Raw genomic sequence first — 21,832 nt, forward strand, 5'->3', positions numbered from 1 at the left:
CTCTTTGTTTTGGTTGTTCAGTTAATTCACTATGATTTGCTCACCACGATTTTTCTTTATTCTGCCTGGGGTTCACTGGGCTTCCTGATTCAATGTATTGTCATCTGTAATCAATTCTGGATAATTTTCAGGTATCAATTCCTCAAATAGTACAATTTTCCATTCTGTCTATCCTCTCTTTCTGGAACTCCAATTAGATAAAATGTTACACCTTCTCATATTTTTCACTTTTTAAAGGAACTCATTTTTTTTCTGTTTTATTCTGGATGATTTCTTTAGGTCTCTCTAAACAGTTCACTAATTTCTTGACTAATCTGCTGTAAATCTCAGAACTGATTTTTTTGTTTCACTGCTTTTTTTCTAACATTAGTTATTATACTAACATATAATTCTTACATGTTAATTTATTTAGTTCTTTTTCAAATCTGTCATTCTTACATTTCTTCTTACATTATTAAAGTTTGTCTTTCATTTTTTAAAGCACATTAAACATAGTTATACTACACAGATAGATAATAAATTACAACTACTGAAATTGTTGAAGGTCTATTTCTGCTGCCTGTTTTTTCTGCTAGTTCTCACTTAGGGTACTTTGTTTCCTTGTGAATTTTAAGAATTTGGCTATGATAATGTTGTCTGATATCTTTGCAAATTAATCATAATTAAGCATATAATTTCAGAATGCCTGCAGGTGAATTAAATGCGGTCTAGTTTTCCATTTACAGATGAGGCCAGTAAGTCACAATGTTACAGATGTGGAAATGGGTCTAGCACCCAGGCTTCTAGGGTCCTAGTCAATGTCCTTCCATTATGCAGGTTGTTTCCTATAAAATCCAAGTCCTTTCTAGCCAAGCAAACATTTTTAAGTTTCATGTCCTTACATAGTACATTTTTATTACCAACTTAAAGCAATGTTGTGAAGTAGATAGATCTTCTATAGAATAATGTTGCCCTGTTTATCTGTCTTATGTAGTACTGTTAACAGTATATACCTTTCAATTCATTGTTTCAGGACAATAATGTTTAGTGAGACATCAGAACTAAATGACCGTCTTTGCCAGAGAGAAAAACATGTTGCTCATAGCACTGAAATTTTACTCTTGCCTTTAGGTTATATAACCTGTGAATGAGCTCATGCCTATTATTATATTATCTGAAGATGGTTCTACTCTTCTATAAAAAGATGGACCACCCCCACCCCCACCAAAAAAATCTCACTTACTTGTTCTGCATTTTCTTTGTTTGTTTTATTTTCCTCATCCTCTTCTTCTTCTGGTTCCACTGGAGCAGGAGTTAATGATGCCACAAAATGCCACAGAATATCATGTAGAGAAGTTGTTTGGATAACATTACACAGAAGCCAGTTGAAAGCCTGAATAAATGATGGTTAAATGAGTCAAAGATAAAAAGAAAATATGTGAGTAAACATTACCAAGTATTCCATGGACCAAGTATTTCAAGTAAAGATACTAAAAACATCTGACTTTCATTTTACCAAAAACACACCAAACTTGAAATAGTCAGTAATTTTGGTTCCCAATTAAAAAACATGATAGGGAAAATAATACATATGAAATGCAACGCAGAAGTCTTTTTTTCAAGCCACTTTTTACTTCAAAGCTTCATCTTCATATTAATTTGCTAAAGCATATTTTTTTCCCAACTTGTATTTAGGATAACATAAAATGTTTTTCAAGTTCTATACTTAAATGTATTTATATTATTCCCATCATCGTTGAAGTGGCAGGTTATTTATTACACTGATGACAAAAAAGATTAAAAATATAAAAATACATATAAAAATATGACAGATAGCAATTCCATCATTTCCAGAGAATAGGCTCAGAAAAGTTATTATAGTTAAATTTATAAATCAAAAGCCCTACTTGTCCTCTCTTTTTCATGATTCTTCTAACTGAAATGATGTCATTCTTACAAAAAGCTTTTTTAAAAAAGATGCTAACAGGATTAAAACAATAAAGCACTACAGAAATAAATTTCCTGAGAGTGCTTAAATATGGATCTTTATATTCACTTATATTCATAAATGAAGAGTTTCATTTTGATGTGAACATTGTATATTTCTGATTGGCTAGTGTCTCTTAATTTTTTGATATTTCTGTTGAGTAGAAAAGAAACTAACATTAAAGAAAATCATCAAATGATTTGTATTATCAATGAATCAATAACCCCATTAATGTATTCATACCTCCATGGCAAAAACTCGGCAAGCAGATTTCCTTAGGGCCTGTTTCATTGCTATTTCAAGACCTTCTAGATCATGATGTTGTATAACAAAAGCTAAAACTGGCCATTGAAAATTTCGTTCTCCTTTGGAAAGAGAACTGTGGGCTGAGATTAGCCGGGAAAGCTCAGGAGATGGATGCCTCAAGAGGGAAGAACCAACTTCTATTTATTAAAAAAAAAAAAAAAAAAAAAATTAACTTTCATTGACAATAATACATACAATTAATATATTTAAGATGATATTAAAATAACAGTATCTAGGTTATTCACTATAGTATTTTTTTTCTTCTTTTTTTGGGTTTGTTTTGCATGTGACACAACTTCAATTTTTACTGAGGCTGAGAAAGATTAAATATACATTTTTTAAAGATTTTATTTATTTGTCAGAGAGAGAGAGAGAAAGCCTGGGAGGAGAGGCAGAGGGAGAGGGAGTAGCAGTCTCCCTGCTGAGCAAGGAGCCAGATGTGGGACTCTACCCTGAAGGCAGATGCTTAACTGGCTGAACCACCCAGGCATCTGGAAAGATTAAATACCTTACTTTCCTATAATCATGTAGCTATTGAGTTATCAAACTGAATTTTGAATCCAGGGCTGAATTTTAAGTTCATGGTTTCTAAAACACTCTTAAAAGCTAAATGTTGTATTTTTTTTCCCTAAATGGAATCTATATAAGATATATAATTACCTATGTATAAATACTAGATTAAATCTTCATTTAAGTGGGTTACCTGATAAATCACCATATTATCCTTTTCTCTTGGATTTCTTTCTTTATTCCTGACACAGAATCAAGCAGCTCTAATTCGAGGCTACTAATACTAACTAGTACAGATTATTTAACTTTTTCGATGACTAAGAGCTACTTGTATCCCCACATTATCTATTCAGAGTGGAAGTAGCTCCACTATAGAAGCTCTATAGAGTTAGAAGTGTCTATTGGGAATGAGAATAATTGTGAAAGTAAGTCACAGGAACCACCAGTTCACTGGAACTTAGTAAAAGGAATAATGGTGGCAACATGTGACTTAGAAACTAACAGGTAAGATTTTATTTTATTTTATTTCACTTTATTTTAAAGATTATTTATTTATTTATTTGACACAGAGAGATTACAAGTAGGCAGAGAGGCAGACAGAGAGAGAGGAAGGGAAGCAGGCTCCCCGCTGAGCAGACAGCCTGATGTGGGGCTCAATCCCAGGACACTGGGATCATGACCAGAGCCGAAGGCAGAGGCTTTAACCCACTGAGCCACCCAGATGTCCCTAAAAGGTAAGATTTTAAAGGTCAATTTATTCTTGAATTATCACTGGATGCTCTCTAGGTCTCTTCCAACTGAGATGCAAAATTTAGACAGGTATACTGTTGGGTGTGTCTCATAAAAGGAATGTCAACACAATGTAAAATTAATCCATTTCCTTTAAAAAACTAGATTTTAAAAAATATCTGCAAATAAAACCATTTGGACCACACAATCTTCCTTTTTATCTTTATACTCACCAGTGTCTCCACTGTTAACTCTTCTTCTAGGAATGGCTTTCACTCGTGCAGGTAAGATGGAGTGTTGTTTATCATATTCAGAAGCAACAACTGAGTATGATCTTTGGAAGACAGTTCTCTTTGCAAGATCAGTGTCGGTTATGGGGCTAGTTTCTAAACTGCAGAAAGAACAGAATGCCCGATAAAAACTTAGGAGAAGAAGTGAATAAAGTGAAATTATATCTAACTTATAGTAGTATAGTCAAATATATGAACTTATATCTCATGGAAAAACACAAATTCAAAGCCAACTTGACAAGCGCTCTTTAACTCACAATTTGATCTTTCCAAATGCACTAACATTTTGATTGATTTCAGAACCTGTGTCCCAAAACTTCTGGTTTTCTTAAATCTACTTTGCATTTTTAAAAAAATATTTTATTTATTTATTCGACAGAAATCACAAGTAGGCAGAGAGGCAGGCAGAGAGAGATGGGGAAGTAGGCTCCCCGCTGATCAGAGAGCCCGATGCGGGGCTTGATCCTAGGACCCTGGGATCATGACCTGAGCCAAAGGCAGAGGCTTTAACCCACTGAGCCACCCAGGTACCCCTACTTTGCATTTTTAAATGAAAAAGAAGAAAAGGTATTAAATGTTCTAAACTCCTTTCAAAATCAAAAGCATTCTGGTGGAAGTTATGTCACGATATTCAAGAAACCTAGACAGATAAATTCGTAAGAGCACAGAAAAGAAAGAAAATAGATATGTACATACATAACAAATTGGAAAGTGAAACAATTCAAGGTTCTTTCTGTGCCTGAGTTTTCTATTACATTTCTCATTCTTGGGAAGTGCTGCCCACAACCCCTTCTAGAACATGGCCACACTAAGTATAATGAAAGGTAACAAACTGATTTTTGGTGTAGAGTTACAGTATACTGACATTCTGGAAGAACTCAGTTTAAGTAAACTAACAATTTTTCTATTTACTATAGCAACATTAAAAAATACTTGAAAAGTTACTAATATAATAATATATTATACTAATATAATATTGAAGCTTTTCATAAAAAAGAGAAATACCTTTCCTTACTTCCTCTCTAAGACAGCTTATTCTTTCAGGTGTTTTTTTTTTTTTTTTTCCTGTTACCTCATTCCAAATAGGGAAATTTTGCTCACTGTGAGTTCTGGATTTCTTCTCATCATTCAAGCCAGGTTTGAACTCTTATGTCTGCCAGTCATGCTTATACGTTTTCTAGAAACTAGTTACCTCCCTGATGTTTTCTGTACTCACCACCTCTCTAAGGGTATAGACATTCTCATTTGAACAGGCTGTAAATACCTCATATAACGCAGGGTGGTAAAAGTGCCTGGATGTCAGCTTGGGCCAATAGGTTCCAGAATGACCAGAGAAGAGAGTCTAATTTAATTTAACAGAACTAATTTAATTCACTTTATAAATGGTTTTACTACAAAACTCAAGACCTCTGTTGTGCTTTCAGAGGAAGTTTATCAACTTGAAAAACAAAACAAAACCCGAACTGCTATACAACCTAAAAAGAAAATGACTCATTCTCATAAAAATGGTTATGCTTGTAAAAAAAGAAAAAATTCAAAGATAACCACCACAACCTCAGCTACTTTCCATCAGATTACTCCCTGTTGTGGGGGGCTGTCTGGTACTACTGTAGTTTGATTAGTAACATTCCTCACCTCTCTACACTGGGATGCTGACTAAACTAGCCTAGTTATGGCAAACAAGGATGTTTTCAAATACTGCCGGTGTCACCTGCAAGGCAAAACCACCCTTTTACTCCCCACTGATTTAATGGAATCATTATTCATTATCTTTTGTAATAGCTAGAATTTGTCAAGACTTTTTAAAGAATAGCTCAAAGATGCTCTATTCCCTGAATTACTATATGCTTGGGATGTCTCAACCTGGCTGAATATAAAACACTTGAGTCATAGTTTCTTTTATTTAAGACTTTATGAAAATTACTCTTACGTGTAAAGTATATAATCTTTAAAATGTGCTTTTCATGCATTTATTTGATTAATCCATAATTTAGTTCTAAGATTCCCAAGACCCTTTTTTTAAAAAAATTTTTTTATTTTTTATTTTTTATAAACATATAATATATTTTTATCCCCAGGGGTATAGGTCTGTGAATCGCCCAGTTTACACACTTCACAGCACTCACTAAAGCACATACCCTCCCCAGTGTTCATAACCCCACCCCCTTCTCTCAACCCCCCTCCCCCCAGCAACCCTGTTTGCTTTGTGAGATTAAGAGTCACTTATGGTTTGTCTCCTTCCCAATCCCATCTTGTTTCATTTGTTCTTCTCCTACACACTTAAGCCCCCATGTTGCATCACCACTTCCTCATATCAGGAAGATCATATGACAGTTGTCTTTCTCTGCTTGACTTATTTCGCTAAGCATGATACGCTCTAGTTCCATCCACGGTGTAGAAAATGGCAAGATTTCATTTCTTTTGATGGCTGCAGAGTATTCCATTGTGTATATATACTACTTCTTCTTTATCCATTCATCTGTTGATGGACATCTAGGTTCTTTCCATAGTTTGGCTATTGTGGACATTTCTGCTATAAACATTCGGGTGCACGTGCCCCTTTGGATCACTACGTTTGTATCTTTAGGGTAAATACCCAGTAGTGCTATTGCTGGGTCCTAGGGTAGTTCTATTTCCAACATTTTGAGGAACCTCCATGTTGTTTTCCAGAGAGGTTGCACCAGCGTGCATTCCCACCAACAGTGTTAGGAGGGTTCCCCGTTCTCCGCATCCTTGCCAGCATCTGTCATTTCCTGACTTGTTAATTTTGGCCATTCTGACTGGTGTGAGGTGATATCTCATTGTGGTTTTGATTCGTATTTCCCTGATGCCAAGTGATATGGAGCACTTTTTCATGTGTCTGTTGGCCATCTGGATGTCTTCTTTGCAGAAATGTCTGTTCATGTCCTCTGCCCATTTCTTGAGTGAATTATATTTGTTCTTTGGGTGTTGAGTTTGCTAAGTTCTTTATAGAATTTGGACACTAGCCCTTTATCGGATACGTCGTTTGCAAATACCTTCTCCCATTCTGTCATTTGTCTTTTGGTTTTATTAACTGTTTCCTTTGCTGTGCAAAAGTTTTTGATCTTGATGAAATCCCAATAGTTAATTTTTGCCCTTGCTTCCCTTGCCTTTGGCGATGTTCCTAGGAAGATGTTGCTGCAGTTGAGGTCGAAGAGGTTGCTGCCTGTGGTCTCCTCAAAGATTTTGATGGAGTCCTTTCTCACATTGAGGTCCTTCATCCATTTTGAGTCTATTTTCGTGTGTGGTGTAAGGAAATGGTCCAATTTCATTTTTCTGCATGTGGCTGTCCAATTTTCCCAACACCATTTATTGAAGAGGCTGTCTATTTTCCATTGGACATTCTTTCCTGCTTTGTCGAAGATTAGTTGACCATAGAGTTGAGGGTCTATTGCTGGGCTTTCTATTCTGTTCCATTGTTCTATGTGTCTGTTTTTGTGCCAGTTCCATGCTGTCTTGATGATGACAGCTTTGTAATAGAGCTTGAAGTCTGGAATTGTGATGCCACCAACTTTGGCTTTCTTTTTCAAAATTCCTTTGGCTATTCGAGGTCTTTTCTGGTTCTATATAAATTTTAGAATTATTTGTTCCATTTCTTTGAAAAAGATGGATGATACTTTGATAGGAATTGCATTAAATGTGTAGATTGCTTTAGGTAGCATAGACATTTTCACAATATTTATTCTTCCAATCCAGGAGCATGGAACATTTTTCCATTTCTTTGTGTCTTCCTCAATTTCTTTCATGAGTACTTTATAGTTTTCTGAGTATAGATTCTGCGTCTCTTTGGTTAGGTTTATTCCTAGGTATCTTATGGTTTTGGGTCAATTGTAAATGGGATTGACTCCTTAATTTCTCTTTCTTCTGTCTTGTTGCTGGTGTAGAGAAATGCAACTAATTTCTGTGCATTGATTTTATATCCTGACACTTTACTGAATTCCTGTACAAGTTCTAGCAGTTTTGGAGTGGAGTCTTTTGGGTTTTCCACATATAGTATATCATCTTTGAAGAGTGTTAGTTTGACTTCTTCTTTGACGATTTGCATGCCTTTAATTTCCTTTTGTTGTCTGATTGCTGAGGCTAGGACTTCTAGTACTATGTTGAATAGCAGTGGTGATAATGGGCATCCCTGCCGTGTTCCTGACCTTAGCGGAAAAGCTTCAGTTTTTCTCCATTGAGAATATTTGCGGTGGGTTTTTCATAGATGGCTTTGATGATATTAAGGTATGTGCCCTCTATCCCTACACTTTGAAGAGTTTTGATCAGGAAGGGATGCTGTACTTTGTCAAATGCTTTTTAAGCATCTATTGAGAGTATCATATGGTTCTTGTTCTTTCTTTTATTGATGTGTTGTATCACATTGACTGATTTGTGGATGTTGAACCAACCTTGCAGCCCTGGAATAAATCCCACTTGGTTGTGGTGAATAATCCTTTTAATGTACTGTTGGATCCCATTGGCTAGTATTTTGGTGAGAATTTTCGCATCTGTGTTCATCAAGGATATTGGTCTATAGCTCTCTTTTTTGATGGGATCCTTGTCTGGTTTTGGGATCAAAGTGATGCTGGCCTCATAAAATGAGTTTGGAAGTTTTCATTCCATTTCTATTTTCTGGAACAGTTTCAGGAGAATAGGAATTAGCTCTTCTTTAAATGTTTGGTAGAATTCCCCCAGGAAGCCGTCTGGCCCTGGGCTTTTGTTTGTTTGGAGATTCTTAATGACTGTTTCAATCTCCTTACTGGTTATGGGTCTGTTCAGGCTTTCTATTTCTTCCTGGTTCAGTTGTGGTAATTTATATGTTTCTAGGAATGCATCCATTTCTTCCAGATTGTCAAATTTGTTGGCGTAGAGTTGCTCATAGTATGTTCTTATAATTGTTTGTACTTCTTTGTTGTTAGTTGTAATCTCTCCTCTTTCATTCATGATTTTATTTATTTGAGTCCTTTCTCTTTTCTTCTTGATAAGTATGGCCAGGGGCTTATCAATTTTATTAATTCTTTCAAGGAACGAGCTCCTAGTTTCGTTGATTTGTTCTATTGATTTTTGGTTTCTATTTCATTGATTTCTGCTCTGATCTTTATGGTTTCTCTTCTCCTGCTGGGCTTAGGGTTTCTTTCTTGTTCTTTCTCCAGTTCCTTTAGGTGTAGGGTTAGGGTGTATACCTGAGACCTTTCTTGTTTCTTGAGAAAGGCTTGTACCGCTATATATTTTCCTCTCAGGCCTGCCTTTATTGTGTCCCACAGATTTTGAATCGTTGTGTTTTCATTATTGTTTGTTTCCATGATTTTTTTCAATTCTTGTTTAATTTCCTGGTTGACCCATTCATTCTTTAGAAGAATGCTGTTTAGTCTCCTTGTATTTGGGTTCTTTCCAAACTTCCTCTTGTGGTTGAGTTCTAGCTTCAGAGAATTGTGGTCTGAAAATATGCAGGGAATGATCCCAATCTTTTGATACCGGTTGAGTCCTGATTTAGGACCGAGGATGTGATCTATTCTTGAGAATGTTCCATGTGCACTAGAGAAGAATGTTCATTCTGTTGCTTTGGGATGAAATGTTCTGAATATATCTGTGATGTCCATCTGGTCCAGTGTGTCATTTAAGGCCTTTATTTCCTTGTTGATCTTTTGCTTGGATGATCTGTCCATTTCGTGAGGGGAGTGTTAAAGTCCCCTACTATTATTGTATTATTGTTGATGTGTTTCTTTGATTTTGTTATTAATTGGTTTATATAGTTGGCTGCTCCCACACTGGGGGCATAGACATTTAAAATTGTTAGATCTTCTTGTTGGACAGACCCTTTGAGTATGATATAGTGTCCTTCCTCATCTCTTATTATAGTCTTTGGCTTAAAATCTAATTGATCTGATATAAGGATTGCCACTCCTGCTTTCTTTTGATGTCCATTAGCATGGTAAATTCTTTTCTACACCCTCACTTTAAATCTGGAGGTATCTTCGGGCTTAAAATGAGTTTCTTGGAGGCAACATATAGATGGGTTTTGTTTTTTTATCCATTCTGATACCCTGTGTCTTTTGATTGGGGCATTTAGCCCATTAACATTCAGGGTAACTATTGAGAGATATGAATTTAGTGCCATTGTATTGCCTGTAAGGTGACTGTTACTGTACATTGTCTCTGTTCCTTTCTGATCTACCACTTGTAGGCTCTCTCTTTGCTTAGAGGACCCCTTTCAATATTTCCTGTAGAGCTGGTTTGGTGTTTGCAAATTCTTTCAGTTTTTGTTTGTCCTGGAAGCTTTTAATCTCTCCTTCTATTTTCAATGATAGCCTAACTGGATATAGTATTCTTGGCTATATGTTTTTCTCATTCAGTGCTCTGAATATATCATGCCAGCTCTTTCTGGCCTGCCAGGTCTCTGTGGATAAGTCTGCTGCCAATCTAATATTTTTACCATTGTATGTTACAGACTTCTTTTCCTGGGCTGCTTTCAGGATTTTCTCTTTGGACTAAGGCTTGTAAATTTTACTATTAGGTGACGGGGTGTGGGCCTATTCTTACTGATTTTGAGGGCCGTTCTCTGAACCTCCTGAATTTTGATGCTCGTTCCCTTTGCCATATTGGGGAAATTCTCCCCAATAATTCTCTCCAGTATACCTTCTGCTCCCCTCTCTTTCTTCTTCTTCTGGAATCCCAATTATTCTAATGTTGTTTCGTCTTATGGTGTCACTTATCTCTCGAATTCTCCCCTCGTGGTCCAGTAGCTGTTTGTCCCTCTTTTGCTCAGCTTCTTTATTCTCTGTCATTTAGTCTTCTATATTGCTAATTCCTTCTTCTGCCTCATTTATCCTATCAGTGAGAGACTCCATTTTTGATTGCACCTCATTAATACCTTTTTTGATTTCAACGTGGTTAGATTTTAGTTCTTTTATTTCTCCAGAAAGGGCTTTTATATCTCCAGAGGGGTTTCTCTAATATCTTCCATGCCTTTTTTGAGCCCGGCTAGAACCTTGAGAATTGTCATTCTGAACTCTAGATCTGACTTATTACCAATGTCTGTATTGATTAGGTCCCTAGCCTTCGGTACTGCCTCTTGTTCTTTTTTTTTTGTGGTGAATTTTTCTGCCTTGTCATTTTGTCCAGATAAGAGTATATAAAGGAGCAAGTAAAATACTAAAAGGGTGGCAACAACCCCAGGAAATTATGCTTTAACCAAATCAGAAGAGATCACAAATCATGAGGGGGGTTAAAGGGGATAAAAAGAGGTTCAGGAAGAAAGAAAGAAAAAAAAATGAAAGAAAGAAAAGAATTAAAAAAAGAAAATGAATAAAGAAAAGTATAAAAAAGAAAAAATATATATATTAGATAAACTAGTTAAAAAACATTAAAAAAGAAAAGGGTAAAAGTTACAAAATTTTTTAGCAGAAGAGAAAAAAAATAAAAAAAGAGAAAACAATTAAATTAACCGCAAGACTAAAGAATCATAAGGAGAATGCCATGAGTTCCGTGCTTTGCCTTCTCCTCCTCTGGAATTCTGCTGCTCTCCTTGGTATTGAAACTGCACTCCTTGGTAGGTGAACTTGGTCACGGCTGGATTTCTTGCTGATCTTCTGGGGGAGGGTCCTGGTGTAGTGATTCTCAAGTGTCTTTGCCCCAGGTGGAATTGCACCGCCCTTCAGGGGCTGGGCTGAGTAATCCGCTCGGGTTTGCTTTTAGGAGCTTTTGTTCCCTGAGCACTTTCCGCAGAGTTCCGGAGGACGGGAATACAAATGGTGGCCTCCTGGTCTCCGGCCCGGAGGAGCCGAGATCCTGGGGCCCCATATCTCAGTGTGCCCTCAGAGAACAGCGCCCAGTAACTCCCGTTCGCCTGACCTCCGGCCGCGCTCCGAGCTCACCGAGCCTGCGACCGGTTCAAGGTACCCCCGAGCTGTGATCTTACTGTTGGCTCTGTTTTTGTAGCCGGCTTCCCCGTTCTAATACCTGTAAGCTCTGCGACACTCAGACACCCCCGATCTTTCTGTGACCCGGCGGGACCTGAGGCCAGGGCTTCACCCCGGTTTAGTCTCTGTAGCGATGTCCCTCAGCGGAACAGACTTTTTAAAGTCCTGATTTTATGCTCTGTTGCTCCACTGCTTGCTGGGAGCCGGCCCCTCCCCCTGGGGTCTATCTTCCCGTCGCTTTGGATTCACTTCTCCGCCAGTCCTACCTTTCAGAAAGTGGTTGTTTTTCTGTTTCTAGAATTGCTGTTCCTCTTCTCTTCGATCTGCCGATGGATTTGTAGGTGTTTGCAATCTTTAGATAAGCTATCTAGCTGATCTCCTGCTAGCTGAAGTAGTCTCAGCCTGCTACTTCTCTGCCATCTTGACTCCCCCCGCCCCCAAGACCTCTTATATTTCAGTATGTTTGATCGATTAGGTAAAACTTTCAAGGTAGTATTTTCTTTCTTTTGAAGCACTGGAGACATTGTTTCACTTTTTTTCTTTCATTCAAAGTTGTTCAACAGAAGTCTGAATTCAGTATCAACTTTTCCTTTTGCAAAATGACTTCTTTTTCACTGCTCAGATACTTGAGAAATTCTTACGGTTTTTTTACTTGGAATTTCAGTAACTTAACCAAAATTTTTTTTTTTTATTTTAAATTCTGTTATCTCTCATAGTCACCTGCTATAAAAATTTCCTTTTAATTTGGAAATTCAATACTTATTCATTTGGGGAATTTTTCATATAGTTTTAGATATATTTTTAATGATATTGGTTGATTTTTCTTCTTTAAAAATACTAGTCATTCCTCCTTTATTTATTAAGATTTAATTTATTTATTTGATGGAGAGAGACACAGAGAGGGAACACAAGCAGGGGGAGTAGGAGAGGGAAAGAAGCAGGCTTCCCGTTGAGCAGACAGCCCGAGGTGGGGCTCCATCCTAGGACCCTGGGATCATGGGCCAAGGCAGAGGCTTAACCCTCTGAGCCACCCAGATGCCCCATATTATTATTTTTTTTAAAAGACTTTATTTATTTATTATCTGAGAGAGAGCATGAGCAGGAGGAAGGGGTAGAGGGAGAGGAAGAAGCAGGCTATTCACTGAGCAGGGAACCCAATGTGGAACTTGATCCCAGGACCCTAAGATCATGACCTGAGCTGAAGGCAGCCGCTTAACCCACTGAGCCACCCAGGTGCCCTAATACCAGTTATTCTTAGGTTAGACTGTCCTGTTTCCATGCCTGTTTTTTTCATTGTTATAATTATTTATATTTCCCACAGCATAGAACTGTGGGAAACAGGATTCCCTAGACTTCCACTTTCTTCTGATACTAGTGATGATGTTCAGGGCTTCTATGTTAGAGGGTTTCACCTTGACTATGCCAGTCTATGATACACAGAATATTCTAAGATATTCCAAGATATATGTAAACTTCTTTTCATTGTCTTTACCTGAAAGTTTATGCTACTTGATTTTGGTCCTAAAGGTTAATAACAACTCAATGAATCACATTTACTAACTAGTCTCAAAATGGTTTCTAACTCTTTAAGAAAATCTGTAGAGATACTTTATTACCTTCAAAGTTATAAAAGGCTACACTGTACTCTTCAGAGAAACTTTTAAAAATCTTTCTTCTTTAGAGAAAATTTTAAAAGCAGTTCAAAAAAACTCTGATGAATGATCCACACAGCCGGGGGAGGGGGGAAGTCGCAAGTATTTTCAGTGGAAAAACACTCATTTGGATATATGAATTCTACTGTCTGTATTCAACTCTGTTATAGTAGTTTATAATAATAATAGCATAGTATTAACACAGTGGCATACCTGAAGAAGTGCATTCTTTCTTCCTTCAGCAAATGTCTTCCTTTCCAATGATAATGTGTATGCAGTTACTCATGTCTGATATCCTGACACGATCCTAAACTTATCCTTTTCATTAGCCAGTTAGCCAACAAGCCACACTGACTTTTACTAGAAAACATTTCTATTATCCAACTTTTTTTTTCCATAATCATTGCCAACATAATCCAACTCCACACACTTAGTGAAAATCTTTAACTAAATTTATAAGCTTCTCAGCTGACACTGTTTAGACTATCTTTGCATTTTTATCATGCAGTTTCTCCTCCAAAAAGTCATGGTGGTACCCTAATTCCTTCTGCATTATATTTACATGCTTTTATTCAGTTTTCAAGAAGGTCTTTACACTGATGTTACTACCATACTTAAGTGAGTGGGAGAAGACTGTATACAATATTCCAGTGAATTCAAGATTTATTTTTGGTACTAATTTTCCCATGGAACTTTCTTTAAGGACTGCCTCAAACTGACCTTTCTCTAGTCTGGTTTACGACAGCACTCAATGATATAGTATTATACAACAGAGTCCTTCATTATTACTTCCATTAGTTGATCTTTTCTCTCCAACTAGTCTGCCTCTGCTATCAAGGACTTTGTCTTATTCATGTATGTATGCTTTTTCTTACAGCTCTAATAGTTAGCAGAGATTCAATGTCCTTCTTGAGATGAAAGGACATAACAAAAGAACTTCTAAAGCATTCTTTTCTAGTTCAAAGTCCTTCTACCACCAAACACTGCTATTCAACAGAGAGGAGAGAAGTGAAATACCTTGGAGGCATAGACTTCATATTGCTCTCTGGCTCTTCAAATACATTAGGACTTGCATCTGGTGTCACGGATATGTATGGGGCGGGTACAGATGTTGAACGTAGGTATCTCATTTCATCCTGGAATAGGTTGTCATCTTGATAGCCCACAAAGTTTTCATGATGATGCCTGCATTAAATCAAACCCAGTGACTTCAAGTATGACAGCACCATAGATACTTTTCATTTTTAATCTCGCTCATAAAAGTAAAAGCAGCACATGTAACTGTAAGGGTGAAATATTAAAACAATCATAGATATAAGTAGAAGGAAATAAAAGTGACAATTTCATACATAATTATTCCAGGTACTACAAATATTTCAAATCCAAAATTGAATTCCTTTTCTTTTATTTTGAGAACTTCTCTATCCCCTATTGTTTTGATGAGTGATCCCACCAACTATCCAGGTGCCTGGGCCAAAGTATCTTGGTGTTGTGGTAAGTCTAGTCCTCAACTATGACCAGTTATGACCACTCAGCCCTATGAATACTAGGTTTCCTCTCTTCTGACTCCCTGTCATCATTGCTTGGTTCAGGCTCATGTTTCTTGCATGGGCTATTGAAATACAGTCACCATTTTTGGTAGGAACATATGTAAGAATCAAATTTGAGAACGATTAGATCCATGAAATGTTCCATGGGGTTGGGTGGGTGTAGGTGTCCATTCCCCAGAAGGCTAAAAATATAAAATCAATATTATGGTACAGTGGCATTTTTTAAAACATGTTTTACAATTTGATTCTTTACTTTTCGAACTGGAACAGAGAGTTGTTAACCTAAGTCTACTAAGTGGTCTGACTTAAGCTAAAGATTTATTGCATTTGGCATACTAATGATCTCCACCTTGGTCTCAAATGCATTTAGTATCACATTCCATTTTGTTTCCTGCTTGTTTTATTAAAATAGTAAGTAGAAAACTAAAAAAAACCCCAAACTATATAATTCTGCTACAGAGAGGACAACATCATCAAAATGGAAATGTTGGTTGGTGAGCCATTCCTGCAGGCAATTTCCAGAAATCTTCATTTGACAACTGTTGAAAAGCAGTCTGAATTTGGTATATTAAAGTCTGTTTACAATGCCAGTGTACAGTGTATGGAAGTATAGGCTGTACAGCTCAAGTCCAATACAGGAAAATAGTATACTATTAACAGGTTTCCCTCACCTTCAGTTATACCCTTTATGAAGTTTCCATGTTTGAAGCAGAATGATCTTATAACTACAAATCAGTTTATGTATTTCCCTGTTTAATATTCCTTAACTGTTCTCCCTGTGGGATAAAATCCAAACTTAGTATTGACTGCAGAGCCCCATATTATGTGGGCTTAGGTAACTACTTCTGGGGCATTTCCTATGTTTCTCCCAAAGGCCAATGCTTTCACCAGCCTCTGATTCCTTAAATGTGTAATGCTATTTCATGTGTGTCTTCACGCACGTGCCTTACTCTGTGAGGAACTGCTTTCCTCTACCACCTACTTGATTGATTCCTATTTATCTCTCAAGACTGCTAAAATGTCAGATCCTTTGGGAAACCTTTCCTGATTCCTTGGAAAGATAGGTACTCTCCATCCTTCAGGCTCTAACAGCATTCCATGCATACTTCTATCACAGAACTCCTCACAAAAACATTTTAAATGTTTCCTTTATGGGTCTGTCTTCCCACCAGAGTGTGGAACACCTGAATTGTATTATATTTATGTATTATGTACATACATATATACACACATATACATATTATGTATATGTACATATAAAATATATGTACATATAATGTATATGTACATATATGTATTATATTTATCTTGGTATCTTCAAGGTCTAGAACAAAGCTGGTTCCCAGCTAACTAACATTTAAATACTAACAGAATGAAACTTTAAAAAATGAAAGATTTCAATAGCAAATTTTTTTTTCCACTATAGTACTTCCACCTATTAATAGACTGAAGTCAACTTTCCAAAAACTAAAAGACAGCTATTGTCTTAGTTTCTAAGTCATTTTTGCACTAATAATACAAATTGATATAGCGTTTACATGTTTTTTAAAAATACCTACGACCACAAAGTGTGTACCCTACCAGACATATATTGGTCAAAACAACTCACAAAATACATTCCTGGAGGTCTTTTATTGTACACAAAAGGAATGTAGTGTGGGTATTCAGAGAATGATATTAATCAGCAATGGCTATTAATCCCAAGTGATTAAAAACAAACAACCACCAAGTTATATTACCTAGCTAATGTCTGCAGGTAGAGACAAGGCATTTTAACAGGAAGATCCTCAGAAATGCCCTCTTTCACGCTGGGAAGATGAGACTGAAATGGCTTTGCAGGATGGTAACAGAGAATGCTTGGCTCCGCTGCACTGCTCAGGGACAGCAGGAAGAGCGCGTTTGCTTTAATCACCTGGTGAGCTTCCATGGTGGGCAAGGCACGAGGAGTCTTGACTTGCACTGGCTTCCTCCTGGACTGCTTGACCTGGCAAAGAAAACTGTGCAGTGATCTCCTTCTACTTGGATTCAAATGTCAAATTTCTTAGCCTGGCTATTGTGAGTTCTAATAAAAATTACTGAATACTTACAGAACAATTTTAAAATAATAATAGTGATTACTAAAAATAACATTCACTTCATGCTTTTCCTGAACTGTCTGAAATTATTTTATTTTGGACACAAACTATCTCTTTCCTTCCCTTGGGAAAATTTAAATGTAATTATTTTTTAAAGGGTAAATAGTGTGCGCGTGTGTATGTGCATTATATGTTTGGAAAAATTTTAGTTAGGTGTGCCTCTAGTTCCCATAGACCTAAAACATAATTAAGGGTTTAAGACAAAGAGAGGAGAAAGTGGAAAAGGAAAAGGAGAAGGGAAAAGAGGGGAAGTTCAGAGAGATAAAGGTGAAGAGGGAAAGCTATGTACATGTATGGAGTAGTATACCATTAATAATAAAGAATTACATAGTAAATGTTTGTCAGTCAGGCATATGTGCCACAGGTTAGTTGTCTTGTATTATTTAAAGATATAATTTATTTTTGTAATTAAAAATAAAACAACTAACCTAGTACAATATTAAACTTGTATATTGTTCCTATTATAAGATAAGCTGATCTTTAATATCATTTCTGTGGAGTTATCTAATATTGCATGATGATAAAAAGGGATTTTTATAAGATTGATTCCTATAATTAACAGTATAGCCATAACAGAATAAAAAATACCTTCTCCCTCGCAGCAGCCTGTTTTTCACGGAGGTATTTTTCTCTACAGCGATCACATACCAGATACCAAGTGCTTCCTCCTATGCCGCCATCACCACAGTTACCAGCCCATCCTCCACAAAAATGTCCAATGCTATTGTAACCTTGTCCACCAGCATACCGGCCACAACCTTGAAACAAGCGCAAAAATACACTGTAAGTGTCCTTAACAATCCAATGCTTGACACTTGTACATGAATGACGATTTACCTTTGCAAAATAAGAAAAATACTGAAGCAAGTATCTGACTTTTTTTTTTCCAGGCTATTAGCTGTATCAGAAAACATGCTTGGCTAAAAAATAACCAGTTAAGTAATGCCTAAAATACCGGAGATACTCTATATAGTTAGGGAAAAAGAAATTTAAGATAGGGGTACATTTAGGTTTACTGACATATGCCAATAAAATTGGACAAAATATTCTGTAGGAATGGTTTATTTTAAGAAATCATGTATTTTACAGAACATTTCATGTATAATATGTAGAAAGAAAAAAAATTTAACCAAATTCATAATAGGTGAATTTTGGAATACTAATCAATTATTACAGAAATCCTTACATTTATCTAAAATATAGTCTTCTGGGCACCGGTGGCTCAGTTGGTTAAGAGACTGCCTTTGGCTCAGGTCATGATCCTGGAGTCCCAGGACTGAGTCAGCATTGGGCTCCCTGCTCAGCAGGGAGTCTGCTTCTCCCTCTGACCCTTCCCCTCTCTCATGCTCTCTCTCTCTCATATAAATAAATAAAATCTTAAAAAAAAAAAAACCATAAAATACAGTCTTCTGATTAAATAGTTGAGATGACTTCCATAGGAAAATGACCAGGGAAATCAGTATAGTCTAATTTAATTTGCAATTTTTAATAGGAAAACACTAAAATTGAAGGAGACCTAATACTGGAACCTCTCCTATGTATATGGACAGGTCATTATTTCTGTTGTGTTAGACACCTTAACAAAACCTTAACAACACCCTTTGGGTAACACACAACATTTTAAAAATGAACTATTTTAGAATATGATACATTAAGGTACCATTGTACTAGATTGCCTTACTACTCTAAGAATTTCTTTACCTATTTTCCACAAAACTGATGCTGATACACTTTAAACAGTTTCCCTTTACTTTAACATAATTTATAGAACAGCTCAACTTAGAAGTGACTAAGTTCCTTTTTTTTTTTTTTTTTTTTTTTTTTTTACACAAAGTACTTATAGATTCAATATTTTTACCTGGGTGAGCCTGTCGCATGTGATATGTCACTGGGTACGGATGGGATTCTCCACACAGCTCACAGATGGTATCTTTCTCTGGTCCTCCCACTGCCAGCTGGGCCATCTCACCAAACAAATTACCCCTGGGTCGAACTTCTGTCTTTTCCTTTTTCTTTTTGTCTTTTTTGGCCTTCTTATTTTCTTTTTCACACTCTTTCTTTTTAAGGACTGCACAAGAACCAGGACTTGGAAAAATCATATTCTGGGAAGCTGCTTTGATAGTAGCCAGAGAGATGTCTTCCCAAAATGCCACTAAATGTTGTAAAGTTAAGGGAAGAGGAGATTTGGACTTCACTGGGTGGTGCATGGACATTTCAAAAGTGGCTTCGGTTTTCCCATCCTCACATTTTTCATGTAGAGGTGGTTCTTTAAGCATAGACAACACCTTATTTTTGTTGATACTACCCATTTTAGATATATCTGGTCCATGAGGTGCAATATTAAACATATTCAGTGCAGATGATATCTCCAATGAATGTCTATTTTTTAATTTGGTTTCCTTTTCTTCTGTAGGCTGTTGGCTGTTTAAACTATTTCTTATAGGAGCATGTTCTTTGGAAAGTTCAGGATTAAACTTTAAGAAAGACGAACAGGCCATTGCATCATGGACTATGCCTTCATGCCACAGAAAAGAGGCAAAGACTGCTCTGGCACACTCAGCTACAGAAGGGGACATGGCTTGCTTGGCTGGCTCTAAAGGTTTGGATCCATCTCCTTTAAAGAGAAAGCTAGATTTTTCCTTTTTGGGCCTGGTGTGCCTATTAGCACATTTTCTACTTATTTTGGGGGATGCTCTCATTTCCTGTTCATCTTTCAGTGGTGCTTTTCCTATGCTGAAATGAACTTTATTGGAACTTTCATCGATACTCTTAAATTCACTGCTTTCATCACAGGTGCTATCTGTTAGACTATTTGTTTTCAAAGTACTTGAAGTGCAGACCTCAACCACTTCACTGTGAAGGTTTTCTTGTACCACATGGGGAGAAGGAGCTCTATTTTCGGATCCAGGGGAATCTTTAGAATCCTTTGGTACCGGTTTTGGTTTTGGCGATGTTGATCGTCCCCTTAATGGTTCTGTGAGGGGCATTTTCTTCTTGCGAAGGGTATCTGGGTCAAGTGTGTAAGAGTCTGATTTAGAACGTTCCCGAGGAGGATCAAGTTTAGTTTTAACAGGAGCAGTGCTTTTTTGAGGTAGATTTTTATCATGTGGTGAGGAGGAGCGTGGAGAACTAGCACCAGAAGGGCTAGACCTATTGGCTGGGAGAGTCTTTGGCTTAGGAGATGATGACCGAGAACCTGGTCCTGGGGATTCAGCTCTAAAGCTAGAAGACATCCTCCCATCAGATTTTAGTGTCTGCAAGGTGTTATGGTTGGGGGACAAGGACCTACTATGAGAGTCCGACCTCAACTTTGCAGCATCGGATTTCAACATCAGGGATTCACTAGCTGATAAGCCTTCTGTACCCCTTGGCTTCTTCTGATCAGCAGTAGTCCGGCTCATACGTCCATCAGGTTTAAGTGATCTGCTGTGTTTAGAGGGCAGTTCTGATTTTCCTGGTGTAGAGACTGGTCTAGAAGATGTTGAGATAGTTCCCCGGTCACCTGTATGGTCCATTTTATAGTGAAACTTGTTAATAAAACTATAACTTACTGACAATATAACCACTAAATAATTGAATAAAAACACAGCTAAAAAATGTATATTGTCATAGACAAAAATACTTAAAGAATAAGGAAAAAAGGGAAATATTTCTTGTAAAATTTCTATTGCATCATTACACAACCATTTCCACCAAAAACTATTTTCATGGATGCATAACAGACTGAACAAATACCACCTACGCATCAGTATGAATTATCCCTGATACCTCAATCTCAGCCCTAGTACAATTTTTCATTAGAATTTGAATGCAGGGGAAGACTAGAAAGAAAAACCATAACTATTTTCTGAATAATAAATTAAAACCGATGTATTTTAAAGTATAAAGTAGTTGAGCTAAATTTCCAGTAGAGTCGTACCTCACATCATTATTAGGGTAATGGTAAAGGTCATACTGAATTAGGAAGCTGGATCTATATATAGATACACTTATTATTCTCAAGTACACAAATAGATACAATTAGGCCGATAAGAGCTGCTTAGGAAACACTAGTGATTGGATTAGAATTTATAATTAATATATGAATGCCTGAAAGTTAATATTTAATTACATGTAATTCAGGCAGTCTATTGTTTATAAACAGACTGTATTCTAAAAGTTTATTAAGTTCACTAAGTTTAGCTGGTTAGAACTTAGAGCTTGTGTCTTCCTAGAAAAAAAATGGTGGGATCCTGAGAGTTAGTAGTACAAGTCTGAATCATGGGGCCCTGAAATAAGGAGTCAAGAAAATGACAGAAAAAAGGGGATTAAAAAAAAAAAAAAGTCTCTCTTTGCCAGGCAGAGCACTAGTTGTTTCTATAGGGACACCACTATTCTTGGCGTCCTGGCTTTCAGGCAGTGCCTCTCCTTCCTCATGTTCTCCTTTGAGGCCTTAGAGCCAGGCTGTCTTTGTCACAGGTAATAAGGGTCAATCTAGAACATTACTTTTCTTCCATAAAATAAAAACTTCTACCTTTAATGCACATAAAATTAGTTGTAAGGAGAAAAACAATCTGATTAAAGTGATTCAAGTGGTATTAAAGACTAAAAACTCATAAATCTTGCTAGAAGTATTTATATTTTTTGAAAAAGGGTATATGGTAAATTGAGATGGATCTCTTAACTGGTTATATTACAGGTATTTCTCTCTCTCTCTCTCTTTTTTTTTTTTAAAAAGGGATGCAAACAAATTTGGATAATGTAGGAAATATTTTTTGGCTGGCCTGTATGTGTGT

The 21,832-nt window shown here is 36.7% G+C and overlaps 1 protein-coding gene across 7 annotated transcripts in view; it reads right to left on the reverse strand.

Moving 5' to 3' along the window:
• The window catches only part of MYCBP2 (MYC binding protein 2), a 272,910-nt gene that overhangs the window by 41,378 nt on the left and 209,700 nt on the right, over window positions 1-21,832 (reverse strand). For all 7 annotated transcript variants that reach the window (XM_059377903.1, XM_059377906.1, XM_059377905.1 and 4 more), the window contains 7 exons: window positions 18,916-20,559; window positions 17,646-17,815; window positions 16,662-16,906; window positions 14,390-14,557; window positions 3,745-3,902; window positions 2,210-2,409; window positions 1,223-1,372 (listed from right to left, as the gene is read on the reverse strand). In XM_059377903.1, coding sequence (XP_059233886.1) covers window positions 1,223-1,372; window positions 2,210-2,409; window positions 3,745-3,902; window positions 14,390-14,557; window positions 16,662-16,906; window positions 17,646-17,815; window positions 18,916-20,559 — 2,735 coding nt within the window. The remainder of the gene's footprint in view (window positions 1-1,222; window positions 1,373-2,209; window positions 2,410-3,744; window positions 3,903-14,389; window positions 14,558-16,661; window positions 16,907-17,645; window positions 17,816-18,915; window positions 20,560-21,832) is intronic.

The sequence above is a fragment of the Mustela nigripes genome, chromosome 15 (genome assembly GCF_022355385.1).
Source record: "Mustela nigripes isolate SB6536 chromosome 15, MUSNIG.SB6536, whole genome shotgun sequence".
In the NCBI taxonomy this organism is placed as follows: Eukaryota; Metazoa; Chordata; class Mammalia; order Carnivora; family Mustelidae; genus Mustela; species Mustela nigripes.